Source organism: Eleutherodactylus coqui, chromosome 13 (assembly GCF_035609145.1).
Source record: "Eleutherodactylus coqui strain aEleCoq1 chromosome 13, aEleCoq1.hap1, whole genome shotgun sequence".
Taxonomy (NCBI): Eukaryota; Metazoa; Chordata; class Amphibia; order Anura; family Eleutherodactylidae; genus Eleutherodactylus; species Eleutherodactylus coqui.
Genome location: NC_089849.1, coordinates 64,326,695 through 64,345,923, shown reverse-complemented (window position 1 = coordinate 64,345,923; position 19,229 = coordinate 64,326,695). Strand labels below are relative to the sequence as shown.

Below are 19,229 nucleotides of genomic sequence, written 5' to 3'. Positions count from 1 at the left end.
TACAGGACATGCAAGAACAACTCAACATATTTTTGGCACGTACGTATAAACCTCAACATGTGCCCCATTGGTAGCATGAACAATATCCAGTGTATACTCAATTTTCTGCCATGCTCTCTCCAGCTTGTCTATTGTTACAGTAGCAATCGTATCACAGGTGTAAGCTTGTAAATCTGAGAGACTATTCATCCTGTTCTTGAAGACATTATCCTTTATGTAACCCTCGTGTGGCACAGAGTGCCAAGCTCTTGCTCATGACCTGAAGGTTGCAAATTCAATCCCCACATGAATTCAGGTAGCCAGCTCAAGGTCGACTTAGCCTTTTATCCTCCCAAGGTTGGTAAAATGAGTACCCAGCTTGGTAGGGAATATAAATTACTTGAAAGCACTGTGGAATAAGTTGGTGTTAACTTCCTGAGGAAGAAATCGAGTGAAGTAAGATCACGTGAATGGCATGCCCACCTGTTATGTCTGTGCAAGGTGCAACCACAGCAATCTACCAGGCCTATCGCGTGATTTTGTAGCAATGCAACAGCACTACAAAACGCTTGTATGTGAGGCCAATGCTTTTAAATGGGTTCTTTCACATGAGCGATGATTTATTGCCTGCGACATTGCTAGAATAGATAATCGTGGCATGCTCTACACAGCCACGATTTGAGAGGTTTTGTAGCCCATGTTTCCCTATGAAGCCTTCCTTTGTGGTTCATTGGAACAGGAACCGCTGACTCTGATTGGTTTCTCGAGTGCCGCGGCTGAGCCAATCACTGCAGCGCTCGATGAACCAATCACAGCGCCTTTTTTTACTGCAGCTAAGGGTTATTTTCAGTGTAGGGCTTATATTTCAAGCCCCCTTCACTCCACTCCCTTCCCCCAAGAAAATCCTGGCAAAAACAGCGCTACAAAGTTGCGCAACTTTGTAGCAGTACGTATGACTTTGTAGCAACCCAGAATCGTGATATCGCCACGACAAAACGCAGCAATGTCACGCAGAACACATAAGCGATATTGCTGCGATTTTCTTGTTGCCATATCGCTGTCACCCGTGTGAAAGTGGCCTAAATATAATGTCCTAAATAGATAAAACATGGAATAAAATATATATATAACATCTTAGTGACTACACTTTTTTTTGCTTTTTTCCAGTTTCGTTTTTTCCTCCCTTCCTTTAAAAAATCGTAACTCCTTTATTTATCCATCGACGTGGCTGTATGAGGGCTTGCTTTTTTTGTGGGTGGAGTTGTATTTTTCAATGGTAATATTTACTGTACCATATAACGTACTGAAAAACTTTAAAAAAAATTCTAATGGAGAGAAATGGAAAAAAAAACGACATTCTGCCTTCTTTCAGTGAGTCTTGTTTCTACGGCGCACAAACTGCAACAAAGATGACATGATAACTTTATTCTACGGGCCACTATGATTACTACGATCCTAAACTTGTATAGTTTATTTTTGCTGTGCTACTTATATATTTTTTTTTAAATATTTAATTTTTTAAACTTATTTTCTGTCTCCATCTTCTACGCACAATAACTATTTTATTTTGCTATCAATATAGTCGTGCGACAGCTCATTTTTGCGGTGCGGCCTGTCGTTTCTGTTTGTACCGTGATTAAATAAATAGGACTTTTTGATCACTTTTAATTAGATTTGCAACAGGGTGACCAAAAAAGCGTATTTCTGGTTGTTTTTTTTTTTGTTTTTTTCGGACAACGTTCACCGTGCGTGGTAAATAATGCATTACTATGCTAGATCGGACTTTTATGGATGCAGCGATACCAAATATGTATTTTTGTTTTATTATTTAGATTTTTTCATTGTAAATATGGCAAAAGGCTATAGTATTACATCATACTGCATTCTGACAGGCAGCCTATTAAGCCACCCCACGGGGATGGCTTGATAGGCATTCTGCCATGACAGCCCTGGGACCTTTCAGAAGGATCCCGGCTGCCATGACACCCGTATGGCTTCCCTGATCTCACCGGAGGGGGACGTACGTGACAGATTTGACAGCGGCATTTAAAGGGTTAATAGTCCTGATCGGCCGTGCAGCTGAACGGGCCTGTTGCCCACAGGTGTCAGCCGTAATAAACAGCTGACACTTGCGATGTATGGAAGGAGATAGCAGCGCTATCTCCCTCCATACAAGTTCTGCAACAGCAGGGCGTAAAAACACAATAGCGTAGTCACTAAGGGGATAATGAACATATAACTAGGTGAAAAGGAAACTGACTCTGACCTCTCAGATACAGAAAGACCCTACCTAAAAGCAGGGTGATCGCCCTGATGGGGGCAGCCCCACGCCAGGAGCCTGGGGGACTCTGACTTTCCCTAGAAGGTGGCAGGAAATGGGGCAAAGGTTAGATGTAACACAAATGTAGAAACCACAGAAGTACAGCTGATGAGATGTTAACACACCAGATAATTAGTAATCACCAGACGAATCTTAAGTAATATACAGGACAAAATTGGGGACCACTGACTTGGCCAGAAACCCCTACAAGCAGAGAGTTGTCAGACAGGAGTCAGACAGAACCAGAGATCTTCAAACAGTGTGATCAGACCAGACTGAATGAAAAACTGATGCCCTATATATGAGGAGGAGCCAGAATAAATATACATAGACTAAAGCTGATTGGTTGCTGGACTGCTGCCCATACAGGAGGAAAAAATGTGAGAAGTATGACTGTCAACGTTCAACGCCAAAATGGCAGTCAGCAATGCCAGCATGAGAATCCTGTGGTGAAGGGTTGACGCAGTGACGTCACCCCGATCCAGTTCCTCAGTCAAAAGGCATATTCATTTTCACATTGTTAGATTACTCCCAGAGTAATCCATGAAATCACAGAGTGAATCATGTGACCAGCAGGAGTACACAGTGCTAATGATCCAGCTGATCAACCTACTCCATTCTAGCCTGCTCAGTACAGACCAATCAGATCACACTATAAATAAAATTATCACACTGTGACCTTGCTTTTAACTTACTTTACAGTTACATCCTTGCAGTTTCTGCATCCATTTCTATGATGCACAACTTTCTGTCCAGGATAAACTGATTACGAGTTTTTACACTTGATGCTGCCATCTTGATGCTCTGTTTTCAACCCTGCTTTTGGATGGAGCACAACCAGCACAGTCAGTGTATGCTCCGTGAAGTGTGCTCCTGGCATTGATGAACAGCCAGAGCATGTGTTCTGCACTCTGAGCATGCTCAAAATGTAAAAATGAATAAACTCTAGCCTATTGCGTGCGAGTTTCAAAAAACAAAAGCAGGAAGATAGGTCCTGAACAAATGGATCAGGCAGCTGAAATCCAAGTGTCCGATCCTTATCATACCCAACCTATGCCATTGGGGAAAAGTCAGGAGGCCGCCATATATATCAGATGACCAGCAACTGGAAGGCTCAGCAAATCTACTGTATATCTAGTGTGTGTGTGTGTGTGTGTACTTTTAGCATGAATGTGTATGACAGGACCGCCTATTAAAATAGGCAGGGGACTGATAATACTATATTTTTGTACGAATGCTTGTTTCATAGGTTATCTACCCTGTTTCCGCAAAAATAAGACCTACCCCAAAAATAATTTTGAGGAGGCTGGAAATATAAGCCCTACCCTGAAAATAAGCCCTAGATATAATACATTAAAAAAAAAAGAATACATTACCTAGCAGGCTCTGTCCAGGTCCCTCCTGCTGCTCTTTAGAAGCTCAGTGTGGTTCCAGCAATCCTCAGCCGCTTGTACAACATCACTTCCTGGTTACGGGATTAATAAATCACATCTCCAGGAAGTGATGGCTGTGATTTGTTTGTTGATCACCGCTCAGCCAATCAGTGCAGCACTGGAAGAACCAATGCGATGGCTGTAATTGGCCGTGGCTCAGCCAATTCATAAATCCCTCCTCTAAAACGTGATTGGCTTCCACCACTGCTCAGCCAATCAATGCAGTGCTCGATAAACCAATCACAGCCATTGCTTCCTGGAGGCGGAATTTATGAATCCCGTAACCAGGAAGTAATATTGTATGAGCGGCTGAGGGCTGCTGGAAGCATGTCGGAGCTGAGGACAGCAGTAGGAGGGACCTGGACCGAGCCTGCTTTGTAGGTATAATAAGACCTTCCTCGAAAATAAGACCTAATGTCACTTTTGGAGAAAAAAATTAATATAACACAGGGTCTTATTTTCAGGAAAACACAGTATATGTACAGGAAACACGGTATTGACAGCTAAAGTGTTTCTTATTCTTTAAACCGGATGTGCACTTACCTGGCTTACATAGTGAACAACATCTACTGTCATTCTCATATTCGGTAATTTTACACGAGAATTCTGAACTCTACGAAAGAGAAGATACGTCATAAACATTAGTGATATGTCATATATTCTGAAGTGTTCGTGTAGACCATTCATTAGGGTCCATTTATAGCATAAAATCAGCTGCATAAAAGATATTGTCCATTGCAAACAACTTTACAACCTCAATATAAATAGAAAATGGTTGCAATAGGTAAGTCTACCACTTTTTCTTGCACTAGTTTTCATAAATGAGCCCCTTAGTGAGCTATTAGCCGGGTTTCCTGCACAGAGACTTGCCTCTAATAAGAACCTGTCTGAAGCAGCATTTGTTGATGGTAGCAAAAGATAAGGTATTCATTAAATGTAAGTTTTCCCCCGTGTAAAAGTTCATATTAGCAATCCCCACTCTGCTGGCTGATAATAAAGTGTGTGTTATCGGTGTTTTTCTATGTGTTGAAGAATAGCAGTATCTCAGTGGCTCCATCAGTCTTTATGATGACTAGGAATGTGCCTGCTCCCAAAGAAAAAATACATAGCAGTTGCTATATTGGACGCTATGGAGAAAACCTGCTGAGATTCTGCTGGTAGATATATTAAAGTTATGAAAGTTATTCTTACTTCAGTAGTCTGTTGGAAAATTCCCTGCTTAGATACCTAACAAGTTGAAGTTTGTCGAGGACTTTAACCTTTTGCAATCCAATTTTGGATTCAGGGTTTCCTAGGGGGTTTTCTCTTTCTGCCATTATACAATGGCGCCACCTGCTGGCTAGAGCCAGTACTGCGGTGTTGGACATCCTGGAGAGGCCCCCCGACAACAGAGCGGCCAGTAATATACAGTAAGAATACCCTGCGGGACGTCTTCTGACATCAGAAGCTGTACAGCCATCAATCAGAATATCTTTAGACGTCAGACAGTGGATTGGAAAGGGTTAAGGGGTTATCCAGGGAAAATTAATTTTTGGAAATCTGCCTACTAGGCTGGAAAAACAAAGATTTCGTACATCACCCGATCCCCTGCCACCGGCGCCTGGTTGCCCGCTGCTCTTTAGTACATGCAACAGTAGCAATGATGTCCTAATAATGGAACATTTGCCCACTGCAGCTACTCACCAGCCAAAGTGAGCCAGTAATTGGCTGCAGCAGTTACATGTGCTTGCGTTGGTGATGTTCTCACTGCAGCAGGTAGTAGAGAGTAGCATGGGGCTGGGAGTGGGGAGGATTGGATAAGGTGAGTATGACATCTTTTATATTACTAGATTAACCCGATGTTCGCTGCGTGAACATAAAATGTTTGTAAATGTTTTAAGAACTGTCGAGCCGATGATTGGGCTTGAACTGTTCGCCATCCGCAGTTTGGTCTTCCACGTTTTGAGGACATGATAACAGTCAAACTGGTAAGCATTTGATAGGAACGTCAATTAGCAATGCTTGACTCTCCCTAGCGGGGCTGTTGGCTGAAGCACAACAGTACCGCTAGATTTAACATAGGACCTTTGACCTGGCCTGACATCACTCAATGTATCAAACTTAAATCTTATGATTTTACGGCAGTGGTGAGGATGTAAAAAATTCAATGACACCAAAAGCATCCACCAAAGGTCACGCAAAGGGTTCAAAGTGTGGTGCAGGAAAAAGCCTGTAGGCTCTTTTAAATCACATTCCAACCTGGTGAGCAAATTAACAAAAAGTCGTTTTGCCTGGATAACCTCATTAAGGTGACCATACACATTGCACAGAAGTAGGTGGAGGGTTGTACAAGTGATCATCTGGTGAGCGATCATTACACTAATGCAGCTGTGCCCATTTTACTCCATATTGGCCATTACAGTGGTTCAAACTGCCCATTTATGTTCAATGACACCGAACAAAAGATCTTCTATGGTGGAAAGTTCTTTCAGTGAACGATTGGTGTAACAATTACTAGTGACTACAATTTTACCCACATTCTAAGCTTCTGAAACCTCACACCGAAGCAAACCTAAGACACTGAGCACATCTACCATGTTAAGGTGGTCACACCCATTAGTCTGAAGTTAATCAAAACAGTTTATTTCAACCAAAACGATTGTTGAGTAAAATGTAACATCAAACAATCATTTGGGGCAACCAATGCCAGATCTGGTTAGAAATCAGCCATGTTGAAAATTTTTGTGAGAAATCCACTAGTACTTTAGTGTACAGTTGGCCATTATAAGGACGACTATTCCATGAAAGAACATTTCCAAAATTGAAAGATCATTTATCCAGTGAAACATTGTTTGTCCATCACCCAGTGTCATTGAAAATGCATGGCCAGTTTGAATGACTGCAACAGTCAACATGAACTACAATGTATATGGCTGGCGCAGGGTTATGATCGCTCATTGTATGGTTTTGAACCATCAACCTACTTCTATCTAATGTTTATGGCCACCCTAAGGGAATGAAGACCATTTGGTAGCAGCTATAGACATAACCTTAAATTGGACAGTGGTTTACAGAGGTAACAGAGTTTTGAGAAACTTATAAAAATGTCACTTTAGGAACTTAAAGGGTATCTGTCAGCTGGATTAGAAACTTTAATAGCTCTACTGAGATGCTTTTAATTACTGTATGCTGGGTGATAATGAATACTGCAGAAAATGAACTTAATTGTGCACATACTGTACTATAATTACCAAGAACTAGTCAACTGTGCAGAGCCACTCAACTCAGTAGTTATGCAGTCCCTACTGTAAGCACGCCCACTGAGGCATGATTGACGCACCAAAGGGGGTCTGGCATCAGCAGGATCACTGATTCCCAGGCACATGCAGTGAAGCCAGGTGTATTCGTATCCGCTTTATGTGTGCACTGCACATGTACCAGGACCACCCAATGATTGACGAATGCTGTGTCTGTAGGACACAGATAGGTTAGAAAGGTTATTCATGACTCACTGCTCTTCATTGTTGGACAAACATTGTTTAAAATTTGAAAAAATAACCCTAATTTGCTTTAGAAATATTTAAGTTCCTCTTTTCAGCTTATTTTTTTTAGAAAATTCTTATAAAATGTATCTGTAATAACATAACTCATGAGGACAATTTTACAAGTACTTTTATGAAGTGAAAATGTTCAATGACGTCAAATTACAAAATATAGATTATTTCCATTATATTTTTGGTCTTAAAGGGGTTTTCCGAGTCAAGCCCTGTGAAGAAAGATTGGTGGCAGTAGGGTGCTGAGTATTATTTAAAAAAAACACAAATGCTGTCCTCTCCGATGCTGTACTGCTTTCCTGTTGCAAACTCCAGTCCTCCAATGTTTTGTGTATTCTGTCTTCAGTAGTCATGTGAGTTGTTTACCCATGTGACCACTGCAGCCAATGGGAGGCTGGCAGGGATGTCATCAGTGATGTCCCGTAAACCTGCCTTGGGGCTTCTACATTAGGAGTCCAGGTGACAGGTTTACGGGACGTCACCTGTCAGATGCCTTAGTGCCAAACTGCCGAAAAAGGGTCTGGTGCTGTGGTGAGTATATTTCTTTTATATAGTTTTGGGCATGAGAAGTCCAGAACTATTTAGAAGAAATAACTTGGAAAATCATTTAAGAACTTTTTAAAACTTAGTAAGGGGGTTGTCCAGTTACCAGAGGCTGCAGCGTTGCGTTCCTGAACTTCTGGCATCACAGCACTCAGTATGTTAGCGCCAATGCCAGGAAAACAAGTGGTGATGCTGCAACCCCTGATTGGCTGCAGCTGTCACCTGACCTTTATCACCATAAACACCGGGATCACAGCGGGCTGCAGTGCTGGATCCAGGAGGCAGCAGAGGGGTAAGTACAGCTCAGTTTATTATTTTACTACAGCCAGCTCTATTAAAGGGATGATACTAAAACAGTTGTTTGTTTTTTTTTCATTTATTTGTATATTTTATTCCATTTTGTTTAAACGGTCATATGAAAGCCTTCTTGTCTGACCTGCTTAAACAACAGTTTCAGAGATTTGCAAACCTTACCCTTTTTACTGCCCTCACTTCACTGACAATTCTTTTTTCAGTTAAAGACTTAGGTAATTTAACTAAAACTGCCACTTCATAAAAACTTTGCATAAATCAATAGTACAAGTGAATATAAGTCACTTTGCCATATATCTTATTAGACAAAAATGCTTCCACTTATGGGCCAGTTCTTCTCTTCCTTCCTGCCTCCAGCACTCTGAAATACTCTGAAATCCAACTTTGGACAGATCAGCTCACTGAGGGATCAGATTACATGCTCCCCATAGAAATCTATGGAGAAGAGAGGGGAAGAAAGCAACTGCAGTGTAAGAGAAGATAGAGACAAGGAGACACTGCTGCTGAAGGCTCTTGTAACTGTTTTATTGCATCCTAGTGATGGATTCACAACTATGCTGCTCAGTACTTTTGTATAATGTCCGCCATGCTGATGCAGCTTCTGAAGGTATGCTACTGAAGGAAAAGGGAGCAGGTTTTCCGGTTTCTGTGTCTGCTGTGCATGGGAAACATTACAGTAGCTTTTCTCCAGCCACCAGCTCCTGGAAAATTCACAATTTGAGATGGAAGCTACATACAGGAAAAACTAGTGATCAGTGCATCATAACAGTATTATGATGGACAGAAATACAACTATTTCTCATGTCAATGCATGACAGTAGAGATGAGCGAACGTACTCGTCCGAGCTTGATACTCGTTCGAGTATTAGCATGTTCGAGATGCTCGTAACTCGAGACGAGTACCACGCGATGTTCGAGTTACTTTCACTTTCATCTCTGAGACATTAGCGCGCTTTTCTGGCCAATAGAAAGACAGGGAAGGCATTACAACTTCCCACTGCGACGTTCAAGCCCTATACCACCCCCCTGCAGTGAGTGGCTGGCGAGATCAGGTGTCACCCGAGTATATAAATCGGCCCCTCCCGCGGCTCGCCACAGATGCATTCTGACATAGTTCAGGGAAAGTGCTGCTGGTGACGGAGCTGCTATAGGGAGAGCGTTAGGAGTTATTTTAGGCTTCAAGAACCCCAACGGTCCTTCTTAGGGCCACATCTAACCGTGTGCAGTAGTGTGGAGGCTGCTTTTTGCAGTGTTGCACATTTTTTTTTTGGCATATCGGCCTTGCAGAGCATTGCGTCCTGCAGTAATTTTACATTGTCCAGGGCCAGCAGTGGTGAGGCAGGGACAGAAGACATATTTAGGCCTCATGTCCACGGGGAAAATCAGATCCGCTGCAGATTCTACATGTAGAATCTGCAACGGGTCCCTCCTGCCCCGCGGACATGAGCGCTGAAAATAGCAATTTAAAAGCATTTACCTATCCGTAGCGGGCGGCGAAGCTCTGCTCTTCCTCACGGCCGGATCTTCATTTTCGGCCGGCGGATGAATTCCTGACGCCGGCGGCACGTCGCCGGCACGTCGTCGACGTGCCGCGCGCATGCGCCGGGCACATCCGCCGAGCCGAAGCAAGGGAGATGCGGCCGTGAGGAAGAGCAGAGCTTCGCGGCCCGCTGCGGGTGAGTAAATGCTTTAAATTCCTATTTTAGGTCTCCCGCGGATCCGGACGGCTTCCATAGGCTTCAATAGAAGCCCGCGGGAGCCGTCCCCGCGGGAGACCCGCATGAAAATGGAGCATGGTCCAGATTTTTTCATGCTCCATTTTTTTTTAAATCACTTTTATTGACGATCCGCGGGTATTTATCTACCCGCGGGTGGTCAATGCATCCCTATGGGGTGCGGATCCGCGCGCGGGAGATCCGCTGCGGATTTTAAATCTCATTTTGCCCGTGGACATGAGCCCTTAGTGTATATAGGCAGTGGGCCTTTCCAAAAACATTTGGGAAAAAAAATCTATTTGGGCTGCCTGTGACCGTCCTCAGTGTACTGGGTCTCTGCTGGGGCTAGTTGTCCTAATTCATACGCAGCCAGCTAAGTGTTACAGCAGGCTTGCGCAAAATTCTTTCCTAGCTCTGTGTTGCCTGTTACATCACCGCTGTATTCCTCTCCACAGTGAAACAGTCTGCAGTAATTTTACATTGTCCAGGGCCAGTAGTGGTGAGGCAGGGACAGAAGACATATTTAGTGTATATGGGCAGTGGGCTTTTCCAAAAACATTAGGGAAAAAAAATCTATTTGGGCTGCCTGTGACCGTCCTCAGTGTACTGGGGCTGTGCTGGGGGTAGTTGTCCTAATTCATACGCAGCCAGCTAAGTGTTACAGCAGGCTTGCGCAAAATTATTTCCTGGCTCTGTGTTGGCTGTTACATCACCGCTGTATTCCAGTCCACAGTGCAACAGTTTGCAGTTATTTTACATACTCCAGGGCCAGTAGTGGTGACGCAGAGAGAGAAGACATATACAGTGTATATAGGCAGTGGGCCTTTCCAAAAATATTTGGGAAAAAAAATCTATTTGGGCTGCCTGTGACCGTCCTCAGTGTACTGGGTCTCTGCTGGGGGTAGTTGTCCTAATTCATACGCAGCCAGCTAAGTGTTACAGCAGGCTTGCGCAAAATTCTTTTCTGCCTCTGCTGTGCGTTCCGTAAGCGAAGTCAGCCTCCAACCACAGGCCAATAAGCGGCACATTTAATTACAGCGTTCTGTTTCTGCACTACTGGTAATACACCATGCTGAGGGATAGGGGTAGGCCTAGAGGATGTGGACGCGGCCGAGGACGCGGAGGCCCAAGTCAGGGTGTGGACACAGGCCGAGCTCCTGATCCAGGTGTATCGCAGCCGACTGCTGCGGGATTAGGAGAGAGGCACGTTTCTGGCGTCCCCACATTCATCTCACAATTAATGGGTCCACGCGGTAGACCTTTATTAGAAAATGAGCAGTGTGAGCAGGTCCTGTCGTGGATGACAGAAAGTGCATCCAGCAATCTATCGACCACCTAGAGTTCTGCGCCAACTGCTGCAACTCTGAATCCTCTGGCTGCTGCTCCTCCTTCCTCCCAGCCTCCTCACTCCATTACAATGACACATTCTGAGGAGCAGGCAGACTCCCAGGAACTGTTCCCGGGCCCCTGCCCAGAATGGCCAGCAATGGTTCCTCTCCCACCGGAGGAGTTTGTCGTGACCGATGCCCAACCTTTGGAAAGTTCCCGGGGTCCGGGGGATGAGGCTGGGGACTTCCGGCAACTGTCTCAAGAGCTTTCAGTGGGTGAGGAGGACGATGACGATGAGACACAGTTGTCTATCACTCAGGTAGTAGTAATTGGAGTAAGTCTGAGGGAGGAGCGCACAGAGGATTCAAAGGAAGAGCAGCAGGACGATGAGGTGACTGACCCCACCTGGTTTGCTACGCCTACTGAGGACAGGTCTTCAGAGGGGGAGGCAAGTGCAGCAGCAGGGCAGGTTGGAAGAGCCAGTGCGGTGGCCAGGGGTAGAGGCAGGGCCAGACCGAATAATCCACCAACTGTTTCCCAAAGCGCCCCCTCGCACCATGCCACCCTGCAGAGGCCGAGGTGCTCAAAGGTCTGGCAGTTTTTCACTGAGAGTGCAGACGACCGACGAACAGTGGTGTGCAACCTTTGTCGCGCCAAAATCAGCCGGGGAGCAACCACCACCAGCCTCACCACCACCAGCATGCGCAGACATATGATGGCCAAGCACCCCACAAGGTGGGACGAAGGCCGTTCACCGCCTCCGGTTTGCACCGCTGCCTCTCCCCCTGTGCCCCAAGCATATTAACACATTCTGCCGCAGTTCTCCAGCGCGGCCGATTCACCCAATCAGCTGGCTGGAATCGGCACATGTGACTACACAGCGTGCACGCGGATTGCCTGCAGCAGCCGTGTGCACTACACAGTACAGTTAAGCAGCCGTGTACTACACACTACACTTAAGCAGCACGGGGTTAGGGTTTAGGGTTAGGTTTAGGGTTAGGTTTACGGTTAGGTTTAGGGTTAGTGTTTAGGGTTAGTGTTTAGGGTTAGGGTTAGGGTTAGGGTTAAGCTTTAGGGTTAAGGTTTAGGATTAGTGTTTAGGGTTAGGTTTAGGGTTGGGGTTAGGGTTAGGTTTAGTTAACCCTAACCCTAAACCTAACCCTAAACCTAACCCCGTGCTGCTTAAGTGGAGTGTGTAGTACACGGCTGCTTAACTGTACTGTGTAGTGCACACGGCTGCTGCAGGCAATCCGCGTGCACGCTGTGTAGTCACATGTGCCGATTCCAGCCAGCTGATTGGGTGAATCGGCCGCGCTGGAGAACTGCGGCAGAATGTGTTAATATGCGTGCCCCAACCTGCCACTGAGATCCAACCCCCCTCTCAGGACACAGGCACTACCGTCTCCTGGCCTGCACCCACACCCTCACCTCCGCTGTGCTCGGCCCCATCCACCAATGTCTCTCAGCGCACCGTCCAGCCGTCGCTAGCGCAAGTGTTGGAGCGCAAGCGCAAGTACGCCGCCACGCACCCGCACGCTCAAGCGTTAAACGTGCACATAGCCAAATTTATAAGCCTGGAGATGCTGCCGTATAGGGTTGTGGAAACAGAGGCTTTCAAAGGTATGATGGCGGCGGCGGCCCCGCACTACTCAGTTCCCAGTCGCCACTACTTTTCCCGATGTGCCGTCCCAGCCCTGCACGACCACGTCTCCCGCAACATTGTTTGCGCCCTCACCAACGCGGTTACTGCCAAGGTCCACTTAACAACGGACACGTGGACAAGCACAGGCGGGCAGGGCCACTATATCTCCCTGACGGCACATTGGGCGAATTGAGTGGAGGCTGGGACAGAGTCAGAGCCTGGGACCGCTCACGTCCTACCCACCCCCAGAATTACGGGCCCCAGCGCGGTGGTGGTATCTGCGGCGGTGTATGCTTCCTCCACTAAACCACCCTCCTCCTACGCAACCTCTGTCTCGCAATCAAGATGTGTCAGCAGCAGCACGTCGCCAGCAGTCGGTGTCGCGCGGCGTGGCAGCACAGCGGTGGGCAAGCGTCAGCAGGCCGTGCTGAAACTACTCAGCTTAGGAGAGAAGAGGCACACGGCCCACGAACTGCTGCAGGGTCTGACAGAGCAGACCGACCGCTGGCTTGCGCCGCTGAGCCTCCAACCGGGCATGGTCGTGTGTGACAACGGCCGTAACCTGGTGGCGGCTCTGCAGCCTCACGCACGTGCCATGCCTGGCCCACGTCTTTAATTTGGTGGTTCAGCACTTTCTGAAAAGCTACCCACGCTTGTCAGACCTGCTCAGAAAGGTGCGCCGGCTCTGCGCACATTTCCGCAAGTCCCACACGGACGCTGCCACCCTGCGCACCCTGCAACATCGGTTTCATCTGCCAGTGCACCGACTGCTGTGCGACATGCCCACACGGTGGAACTCTACGCTCCACATGTTGGCCAGGCTCTATGAGCAGCGTAGAGCTATAGTGGAATACCAACTCCAACATGGGCGGCGCAGTGGGAGTCAGCCTCCTTAATTCTTTACAGAAGAGTGGGCCTGGTTGGCAGACATCTGCCAGGTCCTTGGAAACTTTGAGGAGTCTACCCAGATGGTGAGCGGCGATGCTGCAATCATTAGCGTCACCATTCCTTTGCTATGCCTCTTGAGAAGTTCCCTGCAAAGCATAAAGGCAGACGCTTTGCGCTCGGAAACAGAGGCGGGGGAAGACAGTATGTCGCTGGATAGTCAGAGCACCCTCCTGTCTATATCTCAGCGCGTTGAGGAGGAGGAGCATGAGGAGGATGAGGATGAGGGTGAAGAGACAGCTTGGCCCAATGCTGAGGGTACCCATGCTGCTTGCCTGTCATCCTTTCAGCGTGTATGGCCTGAGGAGGAGGAGGATCTTGAAAGTGATCTTCCTAGTGCAGACAGCCATGTGTTGCGTACAGGTACCCTGGCACACATGGCTGACTTCATGTTAGGATGCCTTTCTCGTGACCCTCGCGTTACACGCATTCTGGCCACTACGGATTACTGGGTGTACACACTGCTCGACCCACGGTACAAGGAGAACCTTTCCACTCTCATACCCGAAGAGGAAAGGGGTTCGAGAGTGATGCTATACCACAGGACCCTGGTGGACAAGCTGATGGTAAAATTCCCATCCGACAGCGCTAGTGGCCGAAGGCGCAGTTCCGAGGGCCAGGTAGCAGGGGAGGCGCAGAGATCAGGCAGCATGTACAGCACAGGCAGGGGAACACTCTCTAAGGCCTTTGACAGCTTTCTGGCTCCCCAGCAAGACTGTGTCACCGCTCCCCAGTCAAGGCTGAGTCGGCGGGAGCACTGTAAAAGGATGGTGAGGGAGTACGTAGCCGATCGCACGACCGTCCTCCGTGACGCCTCTGCCCCCTACAACTACTGGGTGTCGAAGCTGGACACGTGGCCTGAACTCGCGCTGTATGCCCTGGAGGTGCTTGCTTGTCCTGTGGCTAGCGTCTTGTCAGAGAGGGTGTTTAGTGCGGCTGGGGGAATCATCACGGATAAGCGTACCCGCCTGTCAACCGACAGTGTAAACTGTTTTTGTAAACAATTTTTATACGTTTCAATGCTCATTAAAGCGTTGAAACTTTCACCTGAACCAATTTTTATTTTAACTGGGCTGCCTCCAGGCCTAGTTACAAATTAAGCCACATTAACCAAAGCGATTAATGGGTTTCACCTGCCCTCTTGGTTGGGCATGGGCAATTTTTCTGAGGTACATTAGTACTGTTGGTACACCAATTTTTTGGGGCCCTCGCCTACAGTGTAATCCAATTAATTTTTTGCCCACCTGCATTAAAGCTGACGTTACATCAGCTGTGATGGGCAATGCAATGGGATATATTTATGTACCACCGGTGGCTTCCTGGCACCCACCCATGCTGTGGGTCCACAGGGAGTTGTAACTGCATGTGTCCACTTCTAAAGAACCCCAGTCTGACTGGGGCATGCAGTGTGGGCCGAAGCCCACCTGCATTTAATCGGACGTTACCTCAGCTGTGATGGGCACTGCAATGGGATACATTTATGTACAGCCGGTGGGTTCCAGGGAGCCACCCATGCTGTGGGTGCACACGGAATTCCCATTGCGGAGTTGTACCTGCCTGTGACTATTTATAAAAAACCGCGGTCTGACTGGGGCATGCAGACACCTTGACAGAATGAATAGTGTGTGGCACATAGGTTCCCCATTGCTATGCCCACGTGTACAGCTCCTGATGGCGGTGGCACAGGATTATATTTCTCATTGCTTCTGTACAGCATTGTGGGCTATCGCCCCGCCCTTTTTAAAGAGGGTCGCTGTCTAGCCATGCCAACCCTCTGCAGTGTGTGCCTGCGGTTCCTCCTCATGGCAGACGCACTTATAAATAGACATGAGGGTGGTGTGGCATGAGGGCAGCTGAAGGCTGCGCAGAGACACTTTGTTGTGCGCTGTGGACACTGGGTCGTGCGGGGGGGGGGGTGTTGGGCAGCATGTAACCCAGGAGAAGTGGCAGCGGAGTGTCATGCAGGCAGTGATTGTGCTTTGTTGGAGGTAGTGTGGTGCTTAGCTAAGGTATGCATTGCTAATGAGGGCTTTTCAGAAGTAAAAATTGTCGGGGGGGGGCACTCTTGCCGCTATTGTGGCTTAATAGTGGGACCTGGGAACTTGAGATGCAGCCCAACATGTAGCCCCTCGCCTGCCCTATCCGTTGCTGTGTCGTTCCCATCACTTTCTTGAATTGCCCAGATTTTCACAAATGGAAACCTTAGCAAGTATCGGCGATATACAAAAATGCTCGAGTCGCCCATTGACTTCAATGGGGTTCGTTACTCGACACGAACCCTCGAGCATCGCGATAATTTCGTCCCGAGTAACGAGCACCTGAGCATTTTGGTGCTCGCTCATCTCTACATGACAGCTTAATCTGCAAAGTCATATGAAATGATAGGTATGCTGTAAAACTGCAGACTGCTCAATGTAAATGGTGGGCTGCTCTACTGAACTGACACTTTGCTGACAGCAGATAAGAAGATCAGCTTGACAAAATCTAGCCATGTTGTTTCCTATCTCATGCTGCAGGGCTAATCAAATTTTAAAAAATAGCATTGAGAGTTTTTTTTTCTCTATTTCCAACTGTATGCTTCAATTCTTTACAATGGTTAAGATCTCTGCTTGCTTCCAGTGGATGGAAACATTTTCATCAGCTAATCTGTACAGACTTTATATTTTTCACAGCTGAGAAGTTGCAATATTGTATCCTTTGTGTGCTATGTAGCTTCATGATGAAAATTTAAACTAAGGCCGCCTGTCCACGGCCACGACGGAATATCGCTAGCGATGCTTAAATGGTAAAAGTTAATAAAAACAAATTTTCCTATTTTCATATAAAAACAAATTAGAAAATATAAATATCACCTTATTTGTAAAAGTCTCAACTATTAAAATATCACATTATTTCTAACACATTAGAATTGTGTTTCTTGGGGCTCCCTAATCTCGTAAAAAAAATGTGAATAAAATGTGATTAAAAAGTTGTAGGTACACAAAAATTGTACTAATTAAAACTACAGCTCATCCCACATAAAACAAGTCTACACACAAGCCAATAAACAGAAGAATAAAGAACTTATGGGTGTTATAAAATCGAGGTGGAAAGCAATTTTTTTCTTTAAAAAAAGGGGGGTTGCCTTTTTAAAGTAGTAAAATTTAAAAAAAACTGTATAAATTTGGTATTGCCAGAATCATATCGACCCACAGAATACAGTGAACATGCAATTTTTACCGCACTGTAAATGCCATAAAAATGAAACCCCTAAAAGTGTGGCTTATATGTAGTCGCACAGTTCCCCTCCCATCCAGGCTCTGTGCAGATACTGAGGCCGAGTTTCTTTCCAGGTGCTGTGATGAGAAAATGTCAAAGGGTCCTTTATTTTAACGACTGGTGAAGTCCCAATTGTCAGACCTTGATGAATCAGTAATTCATTGTGTATCTTGACAATATACCATCCACAGTGCATCCGTGTACATCTGCGCAGAAAAGCAAGTACATCCGTGATCTCCCGCAAATGGTTTCAGCAGGTCTACCACTGCGGAAATCCGCATAGGGAATCCAACCCTCCTGTGGACATGAGGCCTAAGACGTAATAGTGTCAGCAATGGACCAACATCTACATCACTGGAACAAGGGAAACACAAAATGCAGGAGAGGGAACGCTCTCCTTAACCAAGTACAACTTGATGGACCTTGCCTAAAAGCAGTGTATTCGTCCTGATAGGGACGGCCCCATGTCTCGGATCAAGAGGACCTAGCCTGTTGTCCCTAGCTGGAAGATAGGGAAGGATATATAGCAGGTGGAAATGCTAACAGAGCTACGCACAGGTGAATAAGTCCCAAAGCCACACCAAACACCTCAGGCAGAAAAATAACCAGCACCCATGTAGAGGCGGGCCCCAAATGAATGCACTTCCATTATGGCTAATTGCCCGGCTAGCAGAAACACCTCCATGTAAGCCAACTAGCCCATACACCATAGGAAATATTGTTCCAAGGAAGAGAAGAAGGAAACTTAAAACACTGACAGATTCCCAACAGACAACTCTTCAAAGGGAACTTCTGCAGTGACCGGAAACAGGCTTTCATTGGTGCGAGCACCGAAGGTGCATTCATGTGTGTCAGAGCTGACATGGTGACATCATCCCATCTCTAATTTCTGATTGCAAAAGGTGTTCTGCAACATATACATCCTAACCACAGATATGCCATGACAGTATTTTAAGCTGCTTTATATTGAAACTCCATCGGCAGATCTACCCCTCGGTCTGACTTTTTGCTGAATATGAGGAACAATAGAAAATCGACTTTAACTTCAGTGTTAACTTGCTTCCAGGCATTTTCTGATTAAATTAATTTTCTCTCAACAGTGGGTTCATTAAACAAAATTCTCTGTGGGCTATTTCATAAACAGCAGTACTGCCACGGTGTACAACTTTCCAAGATATATTCATTGTTAACATTGAACAGATTAGTCGATCATGGCATGAAATTAGCCTACCAGTGGGATGCTAAAGTGCACACACATTTAGATAGTACACAGCACTTCACGTCTGTAGTTAAACTCCCCAGGGAGGCAAACAGCAGGTGCCTGGAAATTACCAGTGTCACAAATGAGGAACAAACGCATATTAACTCCTTGGGGAAACAACGAGAAGATTGATGTAGCACAAAACACACGGGCATACTAGAGATACAGGGCAGAGCGGCGATGGGCTTGCTAGTTTGTAATATTAATGATGATACAAGCAATGATTACGGGAAGGTAGTATCAGTCATGTCTCACCTGGCAGCAGAGGCTACAGAGAATCAACCAGAGAATCCAAGGATACATTGGAAGGCCACAGAATTGCAAAAGGTGACAATACCAACTGGATGGTCCCAGGAGCATCTGCAGCGAATGTAGAATGTAGGATCTCAGTGATGATAACAGAGACACCTCATCGCATGAAGATTAAGACGATGATGACCCCAAAAAGAGCTCATAAGGCGACCCAATGACAGTGCTAACTGCAAAGACTGGGATAGACAGCAGACAAGTGCTTGTTATATGTTCTCTGTTCCGTATTATACAGTAAGTCCCACCCAAGGATTACTGCTGAGTGAAAGTGAAAGTGGGAACTACATACAATCAAGGAACAGCTAGGGGATTTCTAAAAAAGGACACTGCCAAGTTTTAACCCTTTCCAATCCAGTTTCCCTGCCACCCGCCCCCTCCCCAGTTCTTATTTATTTTGGGTAGTTGTGGATTCCTTGGAGTTACTCAACAGAAACACATAAAAATGAGCTGTCAGGATGATTTTATTAGCAGTGTTTTGAAAATTCAGCATGAGGTATGAGTGTTTCACATTGGGAAGATCATTTGTAACAATCCTGTAAATATATGTATATTGTTATTACATGCATTTATATAAGACTCAATTCCTTTCTAATCTGTTTAATGATTATCTATCTATCTCTGTAATACAGTGCCATACAAAATCATCCTAT

The 19,229-nt window shown here is 46.0% G+C and overlaps 1 protein-coding gene across 2 annotated transcripts in view; it reads right to left on the bottom strand.

The window, feature by feature from the left end:
• Positions 1 to 18,799, bottom strand: part of CD40 (CD40 molecule) — a 38,582-nt gene extending 19,783 nt beyond the window's left edge. For both annotated transcript variants that reach the window (XM_066588202.1, XM_066588203.1), the window contains exons 1-2: positions 18,526 to 18,799; positions 4,276 to 4,345 (exon numbers count right to left, since the gene is read on the bottom strand). In XM_066588202.1, the coding sequence (XP_066444299.1) occupies positions 4,276 to 4,345; positions 18,526 to 18,630 (175 nt within the window). In that variant the 5' untranslated portion in view covers positions 18,631 to 18,799. The remainder of the gene's footprint in view (positions 1 to 4,275; positions 4,346 to 18,525) is intronic.
• Positions 18,800 to 19,229: the final 430 nt, after the last annotated feature.